Source organism: Corvus hawaiiensis, chromosome 3 (genome assembly GCF_020740725.1).
Source record: "Corvus hawaiiensis isolate bCorHaw1 chromosome 3, bCorHaw1.pri.cur, whole genome shotgun sequence".
In the NCBI taxonomy this organism is placed as follows: Eukaryota; Metazoa; Chordata; class Aves; order Passeriformes; family Corvidae; genus Corvus; species Corvus hawaiiensis.
Window position 1 is genome coordinate 97,630,446 of NC_063215.1, and position 17,495 is coordinate 97,647,940.

At 40.7% G+C, this 17,495-nt stretch overlaps 1 protein-coding gene and 1 long non-coding RNA gene across 9 annotated transcripts in view; one reads left to right on the forward strand and one right to left on the reverse strand.

Moving 5' to 3' along the window:
• Nucleotides 1-17,495, reverse strand: part of ESRRG (estrogen related receptor gamma) — a 374,779-nt gene that overhangs the window by 153,120 nt on the left and 204,164 nt on the right. The window contains exon 1 of one of the 8 annotated variants that reach the window (XM_048296138.1): nucleotides 7,651-7,857. The exons of 6 other annotated variants lie outside the window; for them this stretch is intronic. In XM_048296138.1, coding sequence (XP_048152095.1) covers nucleotides 7,651-7,706 — 56 coding nt within the window. In that variant the 5' untranslated portion in view covers nucleotides 7,707-7,857. Of the gene's footprint in view, nucleotides 1-7,646; nucleotides 7,858-17,495 lie in introns of those variants that run through there. One more of the 8 variants, XM_048296145.1, reaches the window with a different exon arrangement.
• Nucleotides 8,063-11,607, forward strand: LOC125322451. The gene is made up of 2 exons (XR_007202011.1): nucleotides 8,063-8,390; nucleotides 9,292-11,607. It is a non-coding gene; the product is annotated as an uncharacterized LOC125322451 (long non-coding RNA).

A 17,495-nucleotide genomic window follows, 5' to 3' on the forward strand; every position in this document is an offset into this window, starting at 1 on the left:
TACATGCTTTTTCTTTTTTTTTTTTTTTCTTAAAAGTGAAAAAACAATTGCACAGGAGAAAGCTTCACAGACTTGCTGAAATTAATACCTCTGAAAACTATTTTAGCATTAATACTTGCCAACCAAGTATATCACAGTCCACCTAAAGCAATAAAATACCAACTTAAACACAAAAGAACACTGGCATTCATCCTTCACAAAGACAGGAACCACATCCTACAGCCAATCTGGAGACAGAAAAAAAATTTAAAAGTAAATAAAGAATACATAGAAAATTGCTTGATCCTTTCTCTTACATTTTCAATATATGGAAAACTACACAAACTGCCAGTAGTACTCTGCAAAGAGTACATAAAGGAGTATGATTTCACCATTTTGTTAACTATTGTTTTTACTAGATTTTCCTGTTTTGTATTTCCTTAAAAACATTCATGTGTGAGATTGAAAAAAGTGTTTCTTCCAAAAACAGCTCTAGAAACAAAATCCAGAAATAGAGAGAAAGGGGGAAAGAGCAGCAATATCACAGATAAGAACAGACTGAACAAAACAAGTCAACTCCTCCCCACCCATCCTAGTACCTCTATATGGGAAGGAATTTCGGAAATGCTTAGGAACAAGCTAGCAGTACATTTTAGATATGACTTTTTCCTTTCACTCAGCAGCATCTCTACATCTACAGGACTTTAAATTGTTTCATATCTAGCTGGGCTGGGGGGTGGCGGTGTGTGTGCACACGACTGGCTTATAATTTTTTAATTGTATTTTTAGGGTTTTTTAATTTTTCTTTTTTTTATTTTGTTTGTTTAGGGTTGGGGCTTTTTTCTGAGGCCATTCAAAACAAGCAACAGCAACTCCACATCATCTTCTCATTCTAACTTGCCAAAGCCATCAATCTCTGATCACACCTATTAGAATCTCACTGTAGCCAACACTACATTTTGCAACAGCTTGACCAGTTGTTTAAGGAAAGAGTGTGTGATGGAGCAAAGCTAAATCGACACATCTGTGATACTTCTGACACCCCTCAGCATGGCTAATATTAATTTGTTTTCTTTGGCTAGGTAAGTGCTGCCAAAACACATTACATATGGTATGTAGTTCCAATCAAAATGATGAAAAGGAGATGTGCAGGGGTTTTTTTTTCACTTATAGCAACATGAAAACACACAGAGTGGTAAGAGACATCTACACTACACTACGGAGTAATAACTTGGAAAACCCCATATCACTTTATCTTAAAGTCTGGTTTCAGAATACAACCCTTTAAGAGAATCTGCCTCCCATATAAAGACAGCAGCTCAAAGCTGCAAAGAGTTTTTACCCAGAGAAAGAGAATATAATTTTCATTGTATGATAAAAGGATATATTTAGACTATTCTCATGTGCGTAAGGGTAACCAATCACATTTCAGCAGGTTATAATATAAATAAATGTGCACAGTTTTGTACAAGTATATTATAAATGGCTTGATGAGACCGAGAACAAGGCCCCTCCATTTCATACACCCCGCTATACTAACTTACCACAGTATATGGCGATCCTCCTCCAATTTCATACTTAAGGTTCTGTATTAGTGTCACAAAAAAAAAAGTTTTGTGTGGGGTTTTTTTTGTTTTGCTTTATCTTGTAAATCATTTTTATCTAAATAAGAAAATTTCATCTCGATGACATAAAAATTCAGGATGGTGACCCACGGTAAGAGTAAGACATTCAGCGGTAAAGAAAAACAGCATATGCTTGTTTTATACTCTGTAAGGGTACTTATATCGCTCTAACTTTCATTAGGCTGTTAACAGACATTTTTTCTAGCAAGTACAAGAAGCTGAAGTGAAAAAATAATTTTTATTTCAATTTTAAAAGAAATGGGTAATGATGCTCTGATTAAAAAGCTATGCTACTTAAAAGAGGAAAATAATTGGAAATTAGATAAGATTCCCTTTGATGCAAACCTGCTATATTAAGGAACAGCAAAGAGCAAAACCCTTCGTTTGAAGGAAATACAAATTAACTGAAAAACATTACAAGCATTATGTAAGCAAACCCAAGAGATTTAAAGCTTCTGTAACACAGAAAATACATAAATTGTTTCATGAGACACAGAAGTCAAAAGGCAATGTCCTATAGAAGTTACTCTCCAAAGTGCTACTGAAAAAGCAGTATCAAGTACTTTAAAGAATAATTAAGCAATACTATCTGAAATAGCAGTATACAATTCAGTTTAATATTTTTCTTTAATGTTTCATGGTATTTTTACTTCTGGACAACAGAACCATAACAAAAGAAGAAAACAAAAAACCCACAACCATAGGACTTTTGGAAAGGACTAAGGACCATTAAAATCGAGTATGTATTTTATATTTTTGTCTGAGGACATCATGATGTATATTAACAACCATATGCAGGAGGCTTCTGCCCTAAAAATAATTACAGTCTTTAGATGCAAATATAACTGTGTGTCCAAAGATATATTTAGCAGAAAAAATAAATATCTGTTTGACAGCCAAAACTTACAGTAATGTGAATAAATGTTGGACTTTTCATTTACTTTACTTGGAAGAGAAGAATTTTATAAAAAAATACAGCATCTTTTAAAAGCAAAACTGTGAGTACAATACAAAACCTGCTAGATTACATGGAGAATCTGATATAAAATGAGGTGTAAATACTTTACATTGCTAGCCAGCTCTCTTCTCGTGGATAAGAAAAAAAACACATAAAACCACATAAAGGCAGCTGCTTTTTGACAAGCAACTGCACAGAGGGAAGTTATATAGCTCTGCATATATATATATACTTACTGTGTATATGTCTGTGGCTAACACACAACAATAGATGTACATTGCCAAAACTGCATAAGGAATACACTATACACCTGGAACACACACAGAGGCATGCATATAAACGTGTTTGAACACAAAACTTGCTGTGCACAGATGGAAGATTTCACATAAAATGGAAACAAAACCAAACCACGTACGTACATGCTGCTACAGATACAACTGTGCATGTATGACTACCTAAGTGAAGCCGAAAAGACGATACACGAAACGTAAAAGAACATGTAATAAGTGGAGTGTCAAGCTGCAGCGACTGTTGGTGTCATCCCTGCACTATCAAACATACATATGAGTATGATTGGAGACAGAGAGGCCAAATATTTCACTGTCAGAGCATGTCGAGAAATGCAATTCATTTCTCTCTCATGTGCTTTAGGACAATGACAATTTAATACAAGGCCAGTGGACGTAAAAGAGATAAAAACTGAACAAACTGGCCCAGCATAATCACAGATTTCCTCTAGAGAGCTCAGTAGCGTGAGGCTCATATGCACTTGTAACGGATCAACATTTTATTGTTTCTTCCCTTCATGAATTTGCTGTGAAAAAGAATTCATAGCAAAGCTTATCTTATAGACAAAGGCTACTTCAGGCTTCAATAGGAGCAAGAATTGCTTTCGTATTTTTTTCCTACTTATCCTATGCATTTTATTTATTCTACACAAAAAGATAATTATCTTATATACCTCCTTGAAAGGTTCAAATAAGCATTTTTTCATTCCTACTTATAGCTCCACAAAGGTGCAAGCAACCTCCCTGTAGGCCCAGGGTCAGTCCTTTAAAAACTGTTCTGCAAAACGAATAATCTTGTCACTTACTCATGAATATATTATATTTTATACCATAATTTTTCTACTGTAACTTTGTAACATACAGAAACAGCAGCATAGTGTGTGGACTGACATCTGTGAGAAAAGACATATCATACTTTTTAGCTACTCTAAGCAAAGTGGGCTTCAAGTATTGTTAAATATTATCATAGACAAGTTACCTTCTCTATTTGATGAATAGCACCATGTATTTGAAATTAATTGCAAAAGTAGGGTTGGCTAATGAGGTGGCCCTTATCTTTTCTCAGCAGTGCAAGCACAAGTATTTTTCTGCTGGCTCAATATTTTTTAAATGCCCAAAGTGCTATTAACTAAGTTGAAATCTGATTAAAATATGAACACTAAAATATTCACAGCAGCTAATGCAGCTACACAAAAAAAAGCTAGGGAAATTCTTATCTCTTTTCTTATCATTAAGCATGTGTTTTGAAAAATAATAATTAAATAAATTGTTCCCTACAGATTCTCACAGTTGTTTTGCTTCCCATTAGCATCTTTGAAAACAGTTTAAGACAATAGTTATTCTTTATTATGGAACTATGGGGATGATGCCCTTCTACCTACCTCAGTTTAAAAAGAAATTTGTAGGAGATGTTAAAAGCTTAAGGTCTGTGAGAAAAAGGACAGTGATTCTTAGGAATAAACGGGGTGTGGGGGGGGAAAAGTACGAAAAAAATGATCAGCCATTCGAGAGAATTAATGGATATCCACAAGGGCTTTGCTAATAACACGGGTTAATTACCGCTGCAACGCACCAGGCTCAGTAAATAAAAGAGCACAACCATAAACACATTAAAATGAGCACCCATCACTAAAAGAGGGGCAAGCCCCAGTAAAGGAAAATCTGCCAGACAGGCATTTCAGCACAAATCCTTTATACTTTCTGCAGGATTCAAAAACTTGCCAGCAGTGTAGCAGAATGAAAAAAAGCAAAGCCCTACGACCGGAAACAGGGAAGGAAGAAGGGACCAAGGCCTGCCTGCTGCCCAAGGGGAGAGCCCTGGGAGAGGCCAGGCAGGGGCTGTACGCCTGCCCAGGGTTGTGTGCCACCCCACACACCGGGTACCCACTGGAACATCAGCCTGGGGCTTTATTTCTCAGTAACAAGCTATCTAATAAGACAAACAGGCGAGGTTAAAGACTTTCAGAGCCTGGAGAAACCGTGGAGCGGAATCAAGTGCTGCTTCTCACTTCACAAAGAAGCGTTCTTCAGCCTGCCCCTTTCCTGCCTTTACAAATGAAAGACACCTCTAAAAAAATTCTTCAGCAATTAGAAGCTATGCCAAAATATTTTAAAGAGTGAAACTGACATAAACTCTTTTATGTTTAGCACATAATCACCTTGCACACACACAAACACACAAATATATGTACACGTGAATAACACACACACTCATATTCATCCATACACAAACATAATCCGGCCAGACTCACAGGGTGACTCCACAGACCATTCCCACACCACAACATGAGAATGGTTAGAAAAATATAAAATATGTATACCAACCATCACTGCACTGGAGTACTCACATGATGTGACACCTATGTCCACTTTTTAAATGTTACAGCCATTCTACGCAACCTTTATTTCTTGTCATCTGCGTATTCTATCGCTTGTATTGTAAGATGAAAATCTAGGCACAGGAACAGATGAATTTGTTTCACATTTAAACACTATTGCATGTTTTTAAATGGAGAAACTGGGAAAGCAGCTACACGTTCAAATGAATGAAACACAGTGAGCCACAGAACGCAAATGTAGCGTTCAGAAGCTTTCTGGAGTTACAAATCTCCTCAATTTTCTATGTTTGGCATTCAGAGACCATGTTTAAATTTACTAAACTACTCCTGTTCTCTCCCCTCCCTACCCCCCCTGCTTTTCTGGAGTGTTTCAATTGCCTTTCCTTCTTCCAACAGCTGTGACAACTGTTAAAACAGTCAGTAAAATTAAGTCCGCTCTATAATCCTTTAGTCAACGTTACATTTTAATCAGAGGTTGAAGGAGATTTCCCGTTATGAACGCAGTGATTCATTTAAAATTATTAAACTGACACGTATGTCAAAATGAGCAGATGTATTTATTGCATCTGTTAGCTTATTAACTATTAGTAATTATTAATGCTATTGTTATTGCTGAAAGAGCAAAAAGCTAAGACTGCAGCTGGCTTTAAGTTATTGCATTCTTTAACAAGCTCTGCCTTAAAATCAGAGCATACCTAGTGATGGTCAGACAGATGTCTGTGCACTCCCAAAATGTTCAGACAATTTTTAGCTTGAATCCTCTCTACCCTCATGCATGAGAACTGCAGAAACTCCTACATCTATTTGTATGTCCTTATGCTTACATGCGCGCATGCATGTTACAGTATGTAGTCAAACCACAGTTACTATGGATATTAACAATGTGTAAAACTCTGGTGTTTATTAATTGAGATGGAGAAGCAGATATGTTTCTGAAGGTTAGTTCTTCCTCTGTGTCCACTCAATCCCACATGCCTCCAGCCCTGCACTCAGACAATATATTGGGAGTGTTTTAACATTACTTTTAATTGAGCCAGAGGAAGAAAAAAATTAGTCTGAATCTTGCACCAGAGCCAAAAAGACATGTGCCCCGATTTCATTTAAATGCATCTACTCTAAGAGGCTTATCTAAACTAATCATTCAAATTAGCTGTAAGAAGGTAAATTCAAGAAAGCTCCTTTGGGGGGGTGGGGGGCTGAAACATCCACAAAAAAGAAAAACAAAAAAACAAAAAAAACCCACCCGAAAACCATAGAATATTCAACTTATCGTCTTTTTATGTATTTTATGAAAAACGTGTCACTGTTAGTAAAAGCTACGGAAACTGCACTCTTACATTACGAAGCTACCTTACACTATATACAGTGCGCTGACCTATAAACCATAGCTGAGGGGGCACCCTACCTCTGTTTATTTTCTTTTCTTCACCCCCAAAACACTACAGTGGGTTTTCCCCGCGTCCCCTTCCCAAACTGTATTCCTGTGAGCCAGGCTATTTGTTACTTCCCATATTATGGCCCTAACATGCGATCACGGCATTCACTTTTCATGCCTGGCTTAATTACCACCAGCCATGCACTGTGCAGGCAGCAAGGACAGCTAGTGGGCATCTACCTATAGTACACTGTCACCTTCCGTGCAGCCTCTCCGCGGCCGCGGCTGGGGCGATGCTGGCTGCCAGCCGGGGCTTCTCCTCGGCGCTCCTGTCACTCCCGGCCTAACACCAGGGCACAGCGACGTAAGTGGCTCGACATGGAGAAAAATGAACCGGTGACAGCTCCCGAGATATACTAATATTTAATCCCGGCTGCGGGCTGAAATCAAGTCCAGGAGCCGCTCCTCAGCCCCAGACCGCCCGGTTCTGTTTGGGCGCCACGCTTTCCGCCGGAGTCACTCCGCCAGGTAGCTGAGAAGTGCCAGCCAAGAACTGCGGCTCCTTAAAAAGTGTGTTCGGCTGCCTTTTGTAGGGAGAAGCGGGCGCGGGGAGGGACACGCCGTGCGGCGCGGACCCCGCCAAGTGCCCCACGCCGCCCCCCCGGCCGCTGACGCCGCGGGTCCGGAGCGGCGCCCCCCGGCAGGGCGCTCGCACCGCGCCGGCGGCCGCCACCGCACCGGGCACCGCGCCGGCGGCCGCTCCCGGCCGGCGCCCCAGCGCGGCGCGGGCTCCCTCCCGCCCACCGCCGCCTCTCCGCCGGCGCTGCCAGGGGAGCCGGCGCACCTGTCAGACGGCGAGCGCCGGGGCGGCCGCGGGGCCGGGCGCTCGCCCGCCGCCAGCACCGCTCCCGCCGGGCGCCTCCCGCTCGGCCCCCCCCCCACGGCTCGCAGCGGCCGCGCAGCGCCCCGGGCCGGCTCCCGCCCGCGGCCGCGGCGCAGCGTTACCTGCAGGGGCGTCTTAGGCGCCTGTCATGTTTTGGGGCAGGCGGCGTGCGGCGGTGGGGTGGGGGCGGGGAGCGGTACCTACTCTTCCTCGTAGTGCAGGGAGAGCGGCTCCGGCAGGCAAAGTTCTACCGAATCCATGTGCGCCCGGCGACCATCCTCCGTGCGCCCCCGCGGTGAAAGCAAAGTTTCCGTGGCCGAGCGCCGCGCACTTGGCACGGGCGCGCTCCGGGCGCGGCGGCGGCGGCGGCGGCGGCGGGCGGGGACCAAAAGCTCGCCCGCGCGCCTAATCAAGGACTTAAAGCCCCGCGCGGAGCTCATGAATATGCAGCAGGGCTGTACATATGCATCCCCCCGGCCCGGGAGGACGGCCGATTGGTGGGGCCGCGGCCAATCAGGCGCCAGGGGCGCCGGGGCGGCCCGGCGCGCGGGGCGAGCGGCAGGTAGAGGGTGGGGACGGGGGAGCGGCCTGAGGCGGCGGCGTCGGCCGGGGCAGAGCCCGCGGACGTGCCCGCGCCGCCGGACCGACCGGCGGGGGCTGCCCGCTCCGCTTCCCTCCTTCCCTCCCGCCCGCCTTCCCTTCCCGCCCGGCCCCAACTTCGGCAGGTACCTTGGCAGGCTCCCGGTTAAGGATTGCGCGCAAAGGTAGAGGATGAAGTTTGCGCCGCCGCCGCCGCTGCCGGTCGTGGCGTTTCGCTGTGGCGGCAGCCGGGCTCGGCTCCCGGCGCGCTCTCCTGAACGCCGCTTCCCTAACCTTTGGAACTGCTCGGCGCCGGGGAAAAACAAATAATTATAACGCCAAGCGCAGCCTGCCGAAGCCTCTGGGTAACTCAACTTTTCATTGTCGTGCGAGTTACTTTTGGGGGGAAAAGGGAGGGGGAGCGGGCTGGAATTTGACTATGTATATATGATAGCATACATAAAAACATATAAAAATTATAACAGCTATCTAATATAGAGATATGTAATTTCCTATTTAAAAATTAAAGGTTCCTTTTCTACTTAGTTAAAAACAAAAAGAAAAAAGAAAGAAAAAATACGTTCCTAACAAAACGAGCACTCAATTCCAGCCCTTAACATAATGGGTGCTACTGGGAGCCAATACAGGTATGCGTGTTCCTATACAGGTTATAGCGCCATCGTAACATGGGTGGGTTGTGTGTATATATATAAGGCATGTGTCCCTGTGCGAATATTTGGATGTTTAAATGTGTATATTTAGAAATGAGAAAAGATCCAGAACTGATCAATTTTCTCTGTTAGTGTGCAGGGATTAGTGTACCAACTCAGCCTGCCTCATTTTAATGAGATAAGGGCTGCACTGGAATAGCTCTGCATTAGTAAATCTGAGAGGGTGCCTAGACCTCTACAGTGTTTGGGGGTTTGGGTTTTTTGTAAAGTAAGTTTTGCTGAACTAAAGGGGCAATAAGCACATAGCCCTATAGGCAAGCCTGCATAAACATCACCAAGCCGGGTTCCAGCAAAACACTGCTTACAGCCAGCTCAGAGTTGTTCTCTGGTTATATGAAAAATTCCTGATTAAACTTGTTCCAACACTATGACCATATTCAAATTTAGGGACATTAGGGACACTGTTTGCACTGAAACACATGCATATATCCCATTTTTAAAAGGATCGGTAATGAATATGGGATGATTTCTTTTTTTTTCAAAAGCTACCACCTTTACTTAATATTACAACTAAAGCACCATACATATTTTCCAGGTTCAAAGCGTTTCTGCCCCTACCAGTGAAAACAGATGCAGGCTGTTTTTCTCCAGAAAAAAAACCAAACCAACACTGGAAAGACAGTAATTTCTTAGAATGCAGCTTAACTCTTATAAGATCTTTTGTGACTGGAGCCCTAACATGATGCAATTGGCAGTCTTTTAGATCAAAACAAATCAGTGCGAACCCTAGAGTGCAGTAATACCATTCACAAATGGGAACAGAAATGCCCTCTCCAGATCTGTTTCACAGCATTTTACACACACACAAAAAAAAAAAAAATACAGAAACAGGACCAAATTCCAACATATATCGGTTCAATAGACATGTTTGTCTATGTTTACAGCAAAGAGATTCCAGTGTTCTGTATTTAACCTTATGTGAAGACTGGGCCTGCTTCCTACGAAACTGGTATAAATACTTGCAATTTTAGGAATCAGAACTCACACAGCAAAACTACATCTCAGACCACTGTATATAAAAGCAGGTAGTAAAAGCTTAATTACCAGTAGCATTATGCTGTCTATATTGTTAAATGTGAACTCTGTAATTAAGATGTAAATTTGCTTGTGAGCAGTGAATTAAAAAGCTCTGAAATATAGAGTAAAATTTAAATACTCTGTAGAAACATCAGGGACAAAAAAAAAAAATAGCAGTTTTTACCAAATTTTAAAACGAGAGGCATTAAATCATGTTACTGTGTTAGAACATCCTCTTTAAGTAACAATTTGATAAATGTAGATTTTGGAATCAAATCGAACTTGAATATGATGTCTTTATGTATAGTTATCTGTATGACTATATACTCAAAATACAAGTCTTATAAACTGATTTACATGTGCACATGAGCAAAACATACAAATACATTGTTTGTACTGAATATCTCTGTGTGTAGATTTGGTACATGAGTATGTCTGTTTATAAATTTATACCCAAAATATCTATTTTTCAATATTTTTTATTCCAAAATGCTTTCAATACATGTGTATGTCTTTTTCTTACATAAAAATCACCCATAAATGAATCCCTGTAAATGTGTGATTTGATATGGTCACTTTTCTCTATTACATTCCTTGGAATACACCTTCCTTAAAATCTGACAGCTAATCCACTTTGAAACCTACCAAAGCACAGGTTAGCTTCATTCCTACTTTTGTTCATTATCTCCTAAGATTTTATATTCAGGGGCTGAAACACGATGGTCTCTCCTTCTGTCATGGTCTGTCTTCCTGTAAGCCCTCGTTTTCACATTCCCATAGTTTCCACTACCTTGTGAGCTTGTTGTCCCCCACCCTCCTCTACACTCCCAAATAATGCATTTTTCCTCTCCCCCTGTGAGCCATCGCTAGTTTTCTATCAAGCATCTTTCATCCAAGCAAGCAGCTCTCTGCCCTGCCAGTGCTGCCTCTTGGAGAACCAGAAATACTGTGCTGTACTTTGCATGTTGATAAACAAAGCAGTTGGCTTCTTCCCCCAGGGACTGAAAGTGTCACCTCCACCAGACTGGGGCCTGGAATTCCAGCTACATTCTTGAACTTGGGTTTCACAGTTACAGATCAGTTTGGGGAAAGTGGAGGAAAAAAAAAAAAAAACAAGATAAGAAAGAGATTACAGCAGCAAATAAACTGGGGCTAACTGTAGCTTCATTTTAAGCTCTTCTGTAGAAATAAATAAAAGCAGTAGTAGGGGAGGGAAAAAAGTAAACCAGGCATCAGTTTACTGAATTTTGTCAGGGAATACACAATAACAACGTGCATGCAAACACACATCTGCAATAACTTATCAAAATGTACAGTGCAAAATCTTACCACAAGGAGTCTATATGAAACAGTGGTAATGGAATCAAGAGAGGGAGAGGGAAAAATCGTCAGGAGTGCCTGTACCAGTCAAGGGGCATTGCTGAGCAGCATCTCCATTTCCATGTCTCTGTGCATCTAATTTTCCCTGTGTGCCAAACAGTACATCTTTAAGCATCTTCACATCTAAATACTACAGACATTTCAAGGCATCAGAAGGGCCAGATTCTTAAAGCACAACCACTCAAGGCAACTGAAATAAGGTTCAGTGGCACTTCACAGAAGCCTCACAGTGCATTGTGTCAAATGTGTATTTACCAAAAGGAGCAACAAGCTTAAGCCAGCAGGGAAGCAGCAAGAATGTGAAAGTCTGGTAGCTGCTGAGGATTTATTTGGGAACAAGCATACTGTTAACTTTAGACAGAAATTCGCAATACACTATGGAACCTTATTCAAAGTCCAGCTGGAAAATACCATATTGTTAAGAGTTTGAAATAAATACTGACGTGTCATCAAATATGTGATCTTCTCTTTATTCACAATCACTGACTAAAGAAGCACAACTCAGATGTGATCTCACTCTATGCTACAGTGATATTTACATTAGAACAGTATTGCCACTGTCTACTTCTCTTTTGTGCTTCTCACTGGAAGGCACTTGGTGCACCCCTGGATATGCTGCTAATGAGTTTTTAAAAACACTAATGCCTCAAAAGTTCAAAATTCTGCTCACCTGTTTGAACATAGTTGGACAAACGCTGTCAAGTTATTATTACTTAAAAGCCATCTGCTACTTCAGTCTGTATTTACCATTAATTACTCTTTGTTTTGATCTTAGGGAAAAAAGCTCACACAACACAATCTCTGATGCTCCTTAGAACTTTTCCACAGTGTGTTCACAAATACACGGAGCAAGGCTTTTAGCTTTTGCTGCTACACTCAGTTCCAGCATATAAAAAATATCTCTGTGAAATAACAGCAATTGCCTTACCATGTTACTGAACTACATTCAATTTATCTGGTCTCAAATAAATACTCCATATTTTCTCCTTGTTTTATTTTCAAGGGCATGGGTATGGGTATTTAAATGACTGCTTTCACTGGTACAGAATAGAATCTGTTCACACTGCTATAAATGAATATTATTCTCTTGACAAAACACCTTTTCCAAAGCCTCTGACTAAATGAAAGAAAGGGAAAAAAGAAAAGAAAAAAACCCCAAAAAACAGAAAAACAGAAAAAGGGAACCGCACGCACATTGCCTGTCACCCACCAAAAAAGGTCTCCTCCCTAAAGATAATTCAGGCACACACTTCAATATGGATATCTCACTATCACCCCAAGCTCTTTTTTTAGTGTAAGTTTCTTCAGAGAAACTGAAGTGCATTACTGTCTCAGACAGCCAAGGATAAGATGACTGAGGGAATTCAGTTGCTCTGTTTAATTAATACAGGATTATTTCACTTTCATTTTGTGAAGCTAATAATATGACTGGTGGAATGTCAGTAAAAATTAAATCATAAACTAGTGCAGTACCAAAGGGAAAACTTACTTTAGTTATGGAGTATTCCCAGCAGAAATCTTGAAAATCTTATACATATTTACACTGATAAAATACCACATGTACTTCATGGGATACTGCAAGCTTTTTACAATCCTTGTGGCATGTATTTACAGAGTAAGAGTTAACATTTTGAGATTATACATTTATAAATGAGTTGCAGTTGTATTGTTTCTTGAATGTTAAGCACCACATACTAAACGCAGGAACACGTTCAAGGTCAATGCCCTATTTTAGACCTTTTCAGCAGCTGTGATATTATGATAATCACACTTAAAATATTCCTATAGAAAGAGTAAATTAGCCCTTTTCACTAGAAGGATTATTATTATAAACAACAAATCTGAAAGAGAACAAATTCAGATTTCTCTCTTTGTTTGTTGTTTTTTGTTTTAGTTTGGTTTTTGGTTTTTTTCCCCCAGCAATGCAATAAATTGCTGTCTTTTACTGTGATGGCTTTTCTACCCAGGAATTAAAAAAAAAAAAAAAAAAAAAAAAAACCAACCAAAAATCCCCAATACTTTATTCTGCACTTATATTACCTTTTGGTGGATTTCTTTCTGGAGGCCTCACCTATGTAAAAATACCTTCCTTAAAATGCATTTATGCTTTCTGTTAGAATCAAAACATTCCAGTTGACATCCCATTCTATCACCTATACTGCAGTGAAATGGAATATCCCACTAAACCAGAAGGGAAAGAGGAAAACTTAGCATCAGCAGCTATTCCTAAGCAAGATTAGGGGTTTAGCTCCATCTAATTGAGGGATGAGACGTGTCCCTCAATGGGTCTCTTTCCACTCCCCCACCTGCCCTTCTACCTGACTGCAAGCTCAAAGTGCTAAAAATAGAAGAAGATGGAGCGTAAATATTTCCCCAGTGAAAACACCAATAATCTTTACTGTGAGCTGACACGAATTGCTTGTTACACTGCCCTAGGATATCATGGCTTGAAGCAAGAGCGCAGACACGCACAGAGCCACCAACCACCCTCAAAGCTTTTGTGCCATCTATTTGGGCATGTCCATGTCGCAGAGGCTCCTACGACATCTGACGTGGAGCCGGGACACCTGCTGTACAAAACGCATCCTCCAGCCTGCCTTCCCCCACCCCCGACCGTCCCAGCCCATCTTCCATCACTCTTCTGCCTTTTTCTCCCCCTGCTCTCCCTCCACTCCCTTCACTCTGGCATTTTTATTATTAATGTTATTGCTATTATTACTGTCCAAGCATAAGCTGATCCACAGGGGAGCCTGTGTAATTTAACCCCTCAAGCACTAAATTCCTTCACATGTGCCAAAGACACAGGTTTGTTGTTGCCTCCAGCAATATCCCAGGAAGACGAGTGATGGCGGTGTCATATCATCACACAGCGACTTAATCTATTGCGACACCCAGGGAACGGGTAACTGAAGAGATTTACAGAACATGCTCTCTGCCTGAATACAAAATGTTATCCCCTTTACCAACAAACTCAAGTCACAAGAAACAAAGTGAAACAAATTTTGCCCTCTTACGGCTCATTGTTTCCATAACTGCTTTATCCAATCCTACCCCCGTGTTACTTGTCCCACTGTACATCTTCTAGCTATACAACACTTTTTTTTCAACATTTTTGTTCTCCATCCTTTGTTCTTCTCGTGTTCTCTGATTAACAAACAGCTAGATCATGTTGAACTGCCAAGTAACATAGCCTTGGAAATCTTTTATCCATACACTAGATGACTGGAACCATCACTTACATGAGGGTTATCTCTACATACTGCCTTTATGTTGTCTGACATCTAATACATGCTTTTAAAGACAATAGATTAAAGGGGTTGCATTTTTTAAAGGTGCAAGGAACACTAAATTAAACACAGTTTAGCTACAATAAATACCAGCCTCAGGAAGGCATCTATTTTAACTACTGAAAGTCACAAACCCCCAATCTGTTTATCAAGTAGGGACTTTCTACATGGTTGTCCTGTTATCCATAACTATTAAGGAACAATTCAATATAATAAAGCAGCCTGTAACTGTTCTCGCTAAGATCGAGGTGAGATTCTCTAACATTTCACTGACCTAGGAAGCAAGAATTTGGCACAGAATTAATACTGGAGACAAATGAGACTAGTGAAACATCCTCAGCTCAGGATAACCTGATTGTGCTGGTGAAAAGAGCTTTCACCATGGGAAATTAACAGCTCTGAAACCACTGGTAACAAAGGCTGAGTTCAGATGCTCAAGAGTAAACAAATCCTTCCTCCCCATAAAGTAATAGCTACTCTTATCTCTAGACACCAAGATCTAAAATAGGTAGAGGCTTCCATGAAGGCCACTGGACTCTGTCCCTGTAGTAACAGAATTCTGATTGTTTCAGTATACGTGCCTTTTTTAAATGCCTGTATCAGCTGACTGACTGAGCACTCGAAAATGTAAACTTTGTTTAGGGGCATAATTAGACTGCAGGTTACATGATTTCTTGGACACACACTTGTGTGCCTAGGAAGACATTAAGAACTCCTTGTACTTCTCCCAACCATTAAGACAAAGAGACTTAAAAGAAAGGTTATCAGGGATATACAACTCCCAGATGGTAACTGTGTGGTTCCAGGGGTTTGAAAGAAAAGTGGAATTCACCACCGACTGCTCTTTTCCCAGCTCCTTCATCTCCAGCCCCCTGAAAGTCCAAGATCTGATGTGTCAGGCTGCACTGAGATGCTGTTCAGCATTGCTATATTCCTTTCCACTTAGTGGGGGGTAGGAGATTTAGAACGCCCACCAAGAAGATGCCAGTGCACACCAACACAAGTGCAGCAATCCTGCTATCACCATTAGACTTGCACACTAACATTTAAGGGAACATTAACATCATTAATACAATACATAAGAGTCACACTAACAAAAATACCTGTGTTAACTGACATTATTACAATTAAAATATTTTTTCTGGATCTATTAGTAAGTACGATCAAATGACAGCATATAATCATAATGACATCCTTCTGCAGCTGAAGCCTTCTATTATAAACTCTGTTTCTGTCCTGTAGCAGCTTCACTTCTATTGACCAGACAGTTAGCCCTGCTCAATTATTCAATCTCAAATCAATAGATTTAGCTCCACTTATAATGGTTAAGGTGTAAACGTTATGCATATGCTCTTTCAGCTTAATTCATTTACTTGCAAATTTGAATTTATATCTTAATTCATTTTTTAAGAAACATGCAAATTTAAGTTTTCATAGTAGGCTGGTTTTGCCTCCCACCAGCTCTGCCCCCATTTCAGGTGTTACATTTCCAGAAATCGAGTTAAACTTGCCTATGACATAAACTTCTGTCCTTCACAGATAAAAAAGGAAAAGTAAGAATTATAATTATTTGATTCTGATTATGCTGAATAAAGCAATAAAATAGCAGTATGACTTTTAAGCAGATCCAGTCAATATTTCATTGCTAAAGCAGTCACTCAAGGTGTGAAATGATCCAGAAAGTACAGCCTTTAGACTTACTGCACTTCTGACACTTGTATCACAAACAATTTGGTTCAATTACTGCAGATATACCTCTGTGTGTGCCTATACCTACACAAACCACATGTAAATGTATTATACTATAGGCTCTTGGTTACCTACATGTCTTCACACACAAAAAGTAGGTGACAAGAAAGCAAGCTGAACCAACACATGCATACAGAAGAGAATGTCTCTATCTTTCATTCTAGTTAGAAGCCACTTTATTAATTTTGTCCCTCCAAGCTTACAGAGCTTCCAGGTGACAGCCAGATTTTACATTCTTTCCTCAATCAAATGCATGTTGACTTGAGTAGCACACAACCCCCACTCAGTACCTCAGCAGTGCAGAACAGAATCCTGATAACCTACAATGCTTTAACATTGTATAACAGATTCCTGATTACCTAATTCCTCAAAGTACGTCCATTTTTTGTGCATCTAGGAAACAGATCTAATACTAGGGCCATAATGCAGTATCTTTACTAACCAGGTAACCCAGAATAATATGGTTACAACTTATCTGAGCCTGAGTTCAAACAATACTACCCAAAATGAAATACTGATTTCCTGGGGAACACCCTTGCTGTTACCTGATTTGAACCCTTCCAGGACTGTGTCCAAAGGAACTGCAGTTTATAAGCAGGAGGATAATGCCAGGGAGCTGTTATGGCAAGAAAATCTAAAGCAATTTTTGCATGCAACCATTACAATGTGACTGTTAAGAGACAGATAAGAATTTCTCTAATATTGTCAAGGAAACAATAGGCTTAAAAAATTGGAAAGGCTCTCAGAAATAAAATATCAAAAGGAAAAGTTGCAACTCAGTCTTCCTACTGACCCGTTTAGTCCAACTTCAGATTATTTGCTCCCAAGGCATTAACATAAACTTCTCCAGTGTTATTAAAGGCCATATCTGCATTCTTTAGCACTGCTTGAATTTAGTACACATATTTTCAGAATTCTAACCGTCTTTTATTCAATAATGAATTTGGCAGAAAAACAAGAATAGGATCTCTTTTAATGTTACTTTTCTAAATAAATTATCTAAACCTGATTTAGATCCTTGAATCATGCTTTGGAAGATGCAACTTGGAGTTTTTGAATAAAGTGAAGCACTTAAGCAAATCAGACTTTTATTCTTCATCCACTGAGAAGCCTGAGCTATAAGATGAAAGAGCTGGGCTGCCTTTCTCTCTCCTTATCCTGCAAGGTCCCTTCATTTTCCCTGTTTTCCCAGTAGATTTACTTGTAAATCTGGTGACAGCCACATTTGAAGCCCTGAGGTCTGACTCCTGACCTCAGTTATGTTAGCCCTTCCCTGCAGAAGAACTACCCCTTGGATCACTGACTT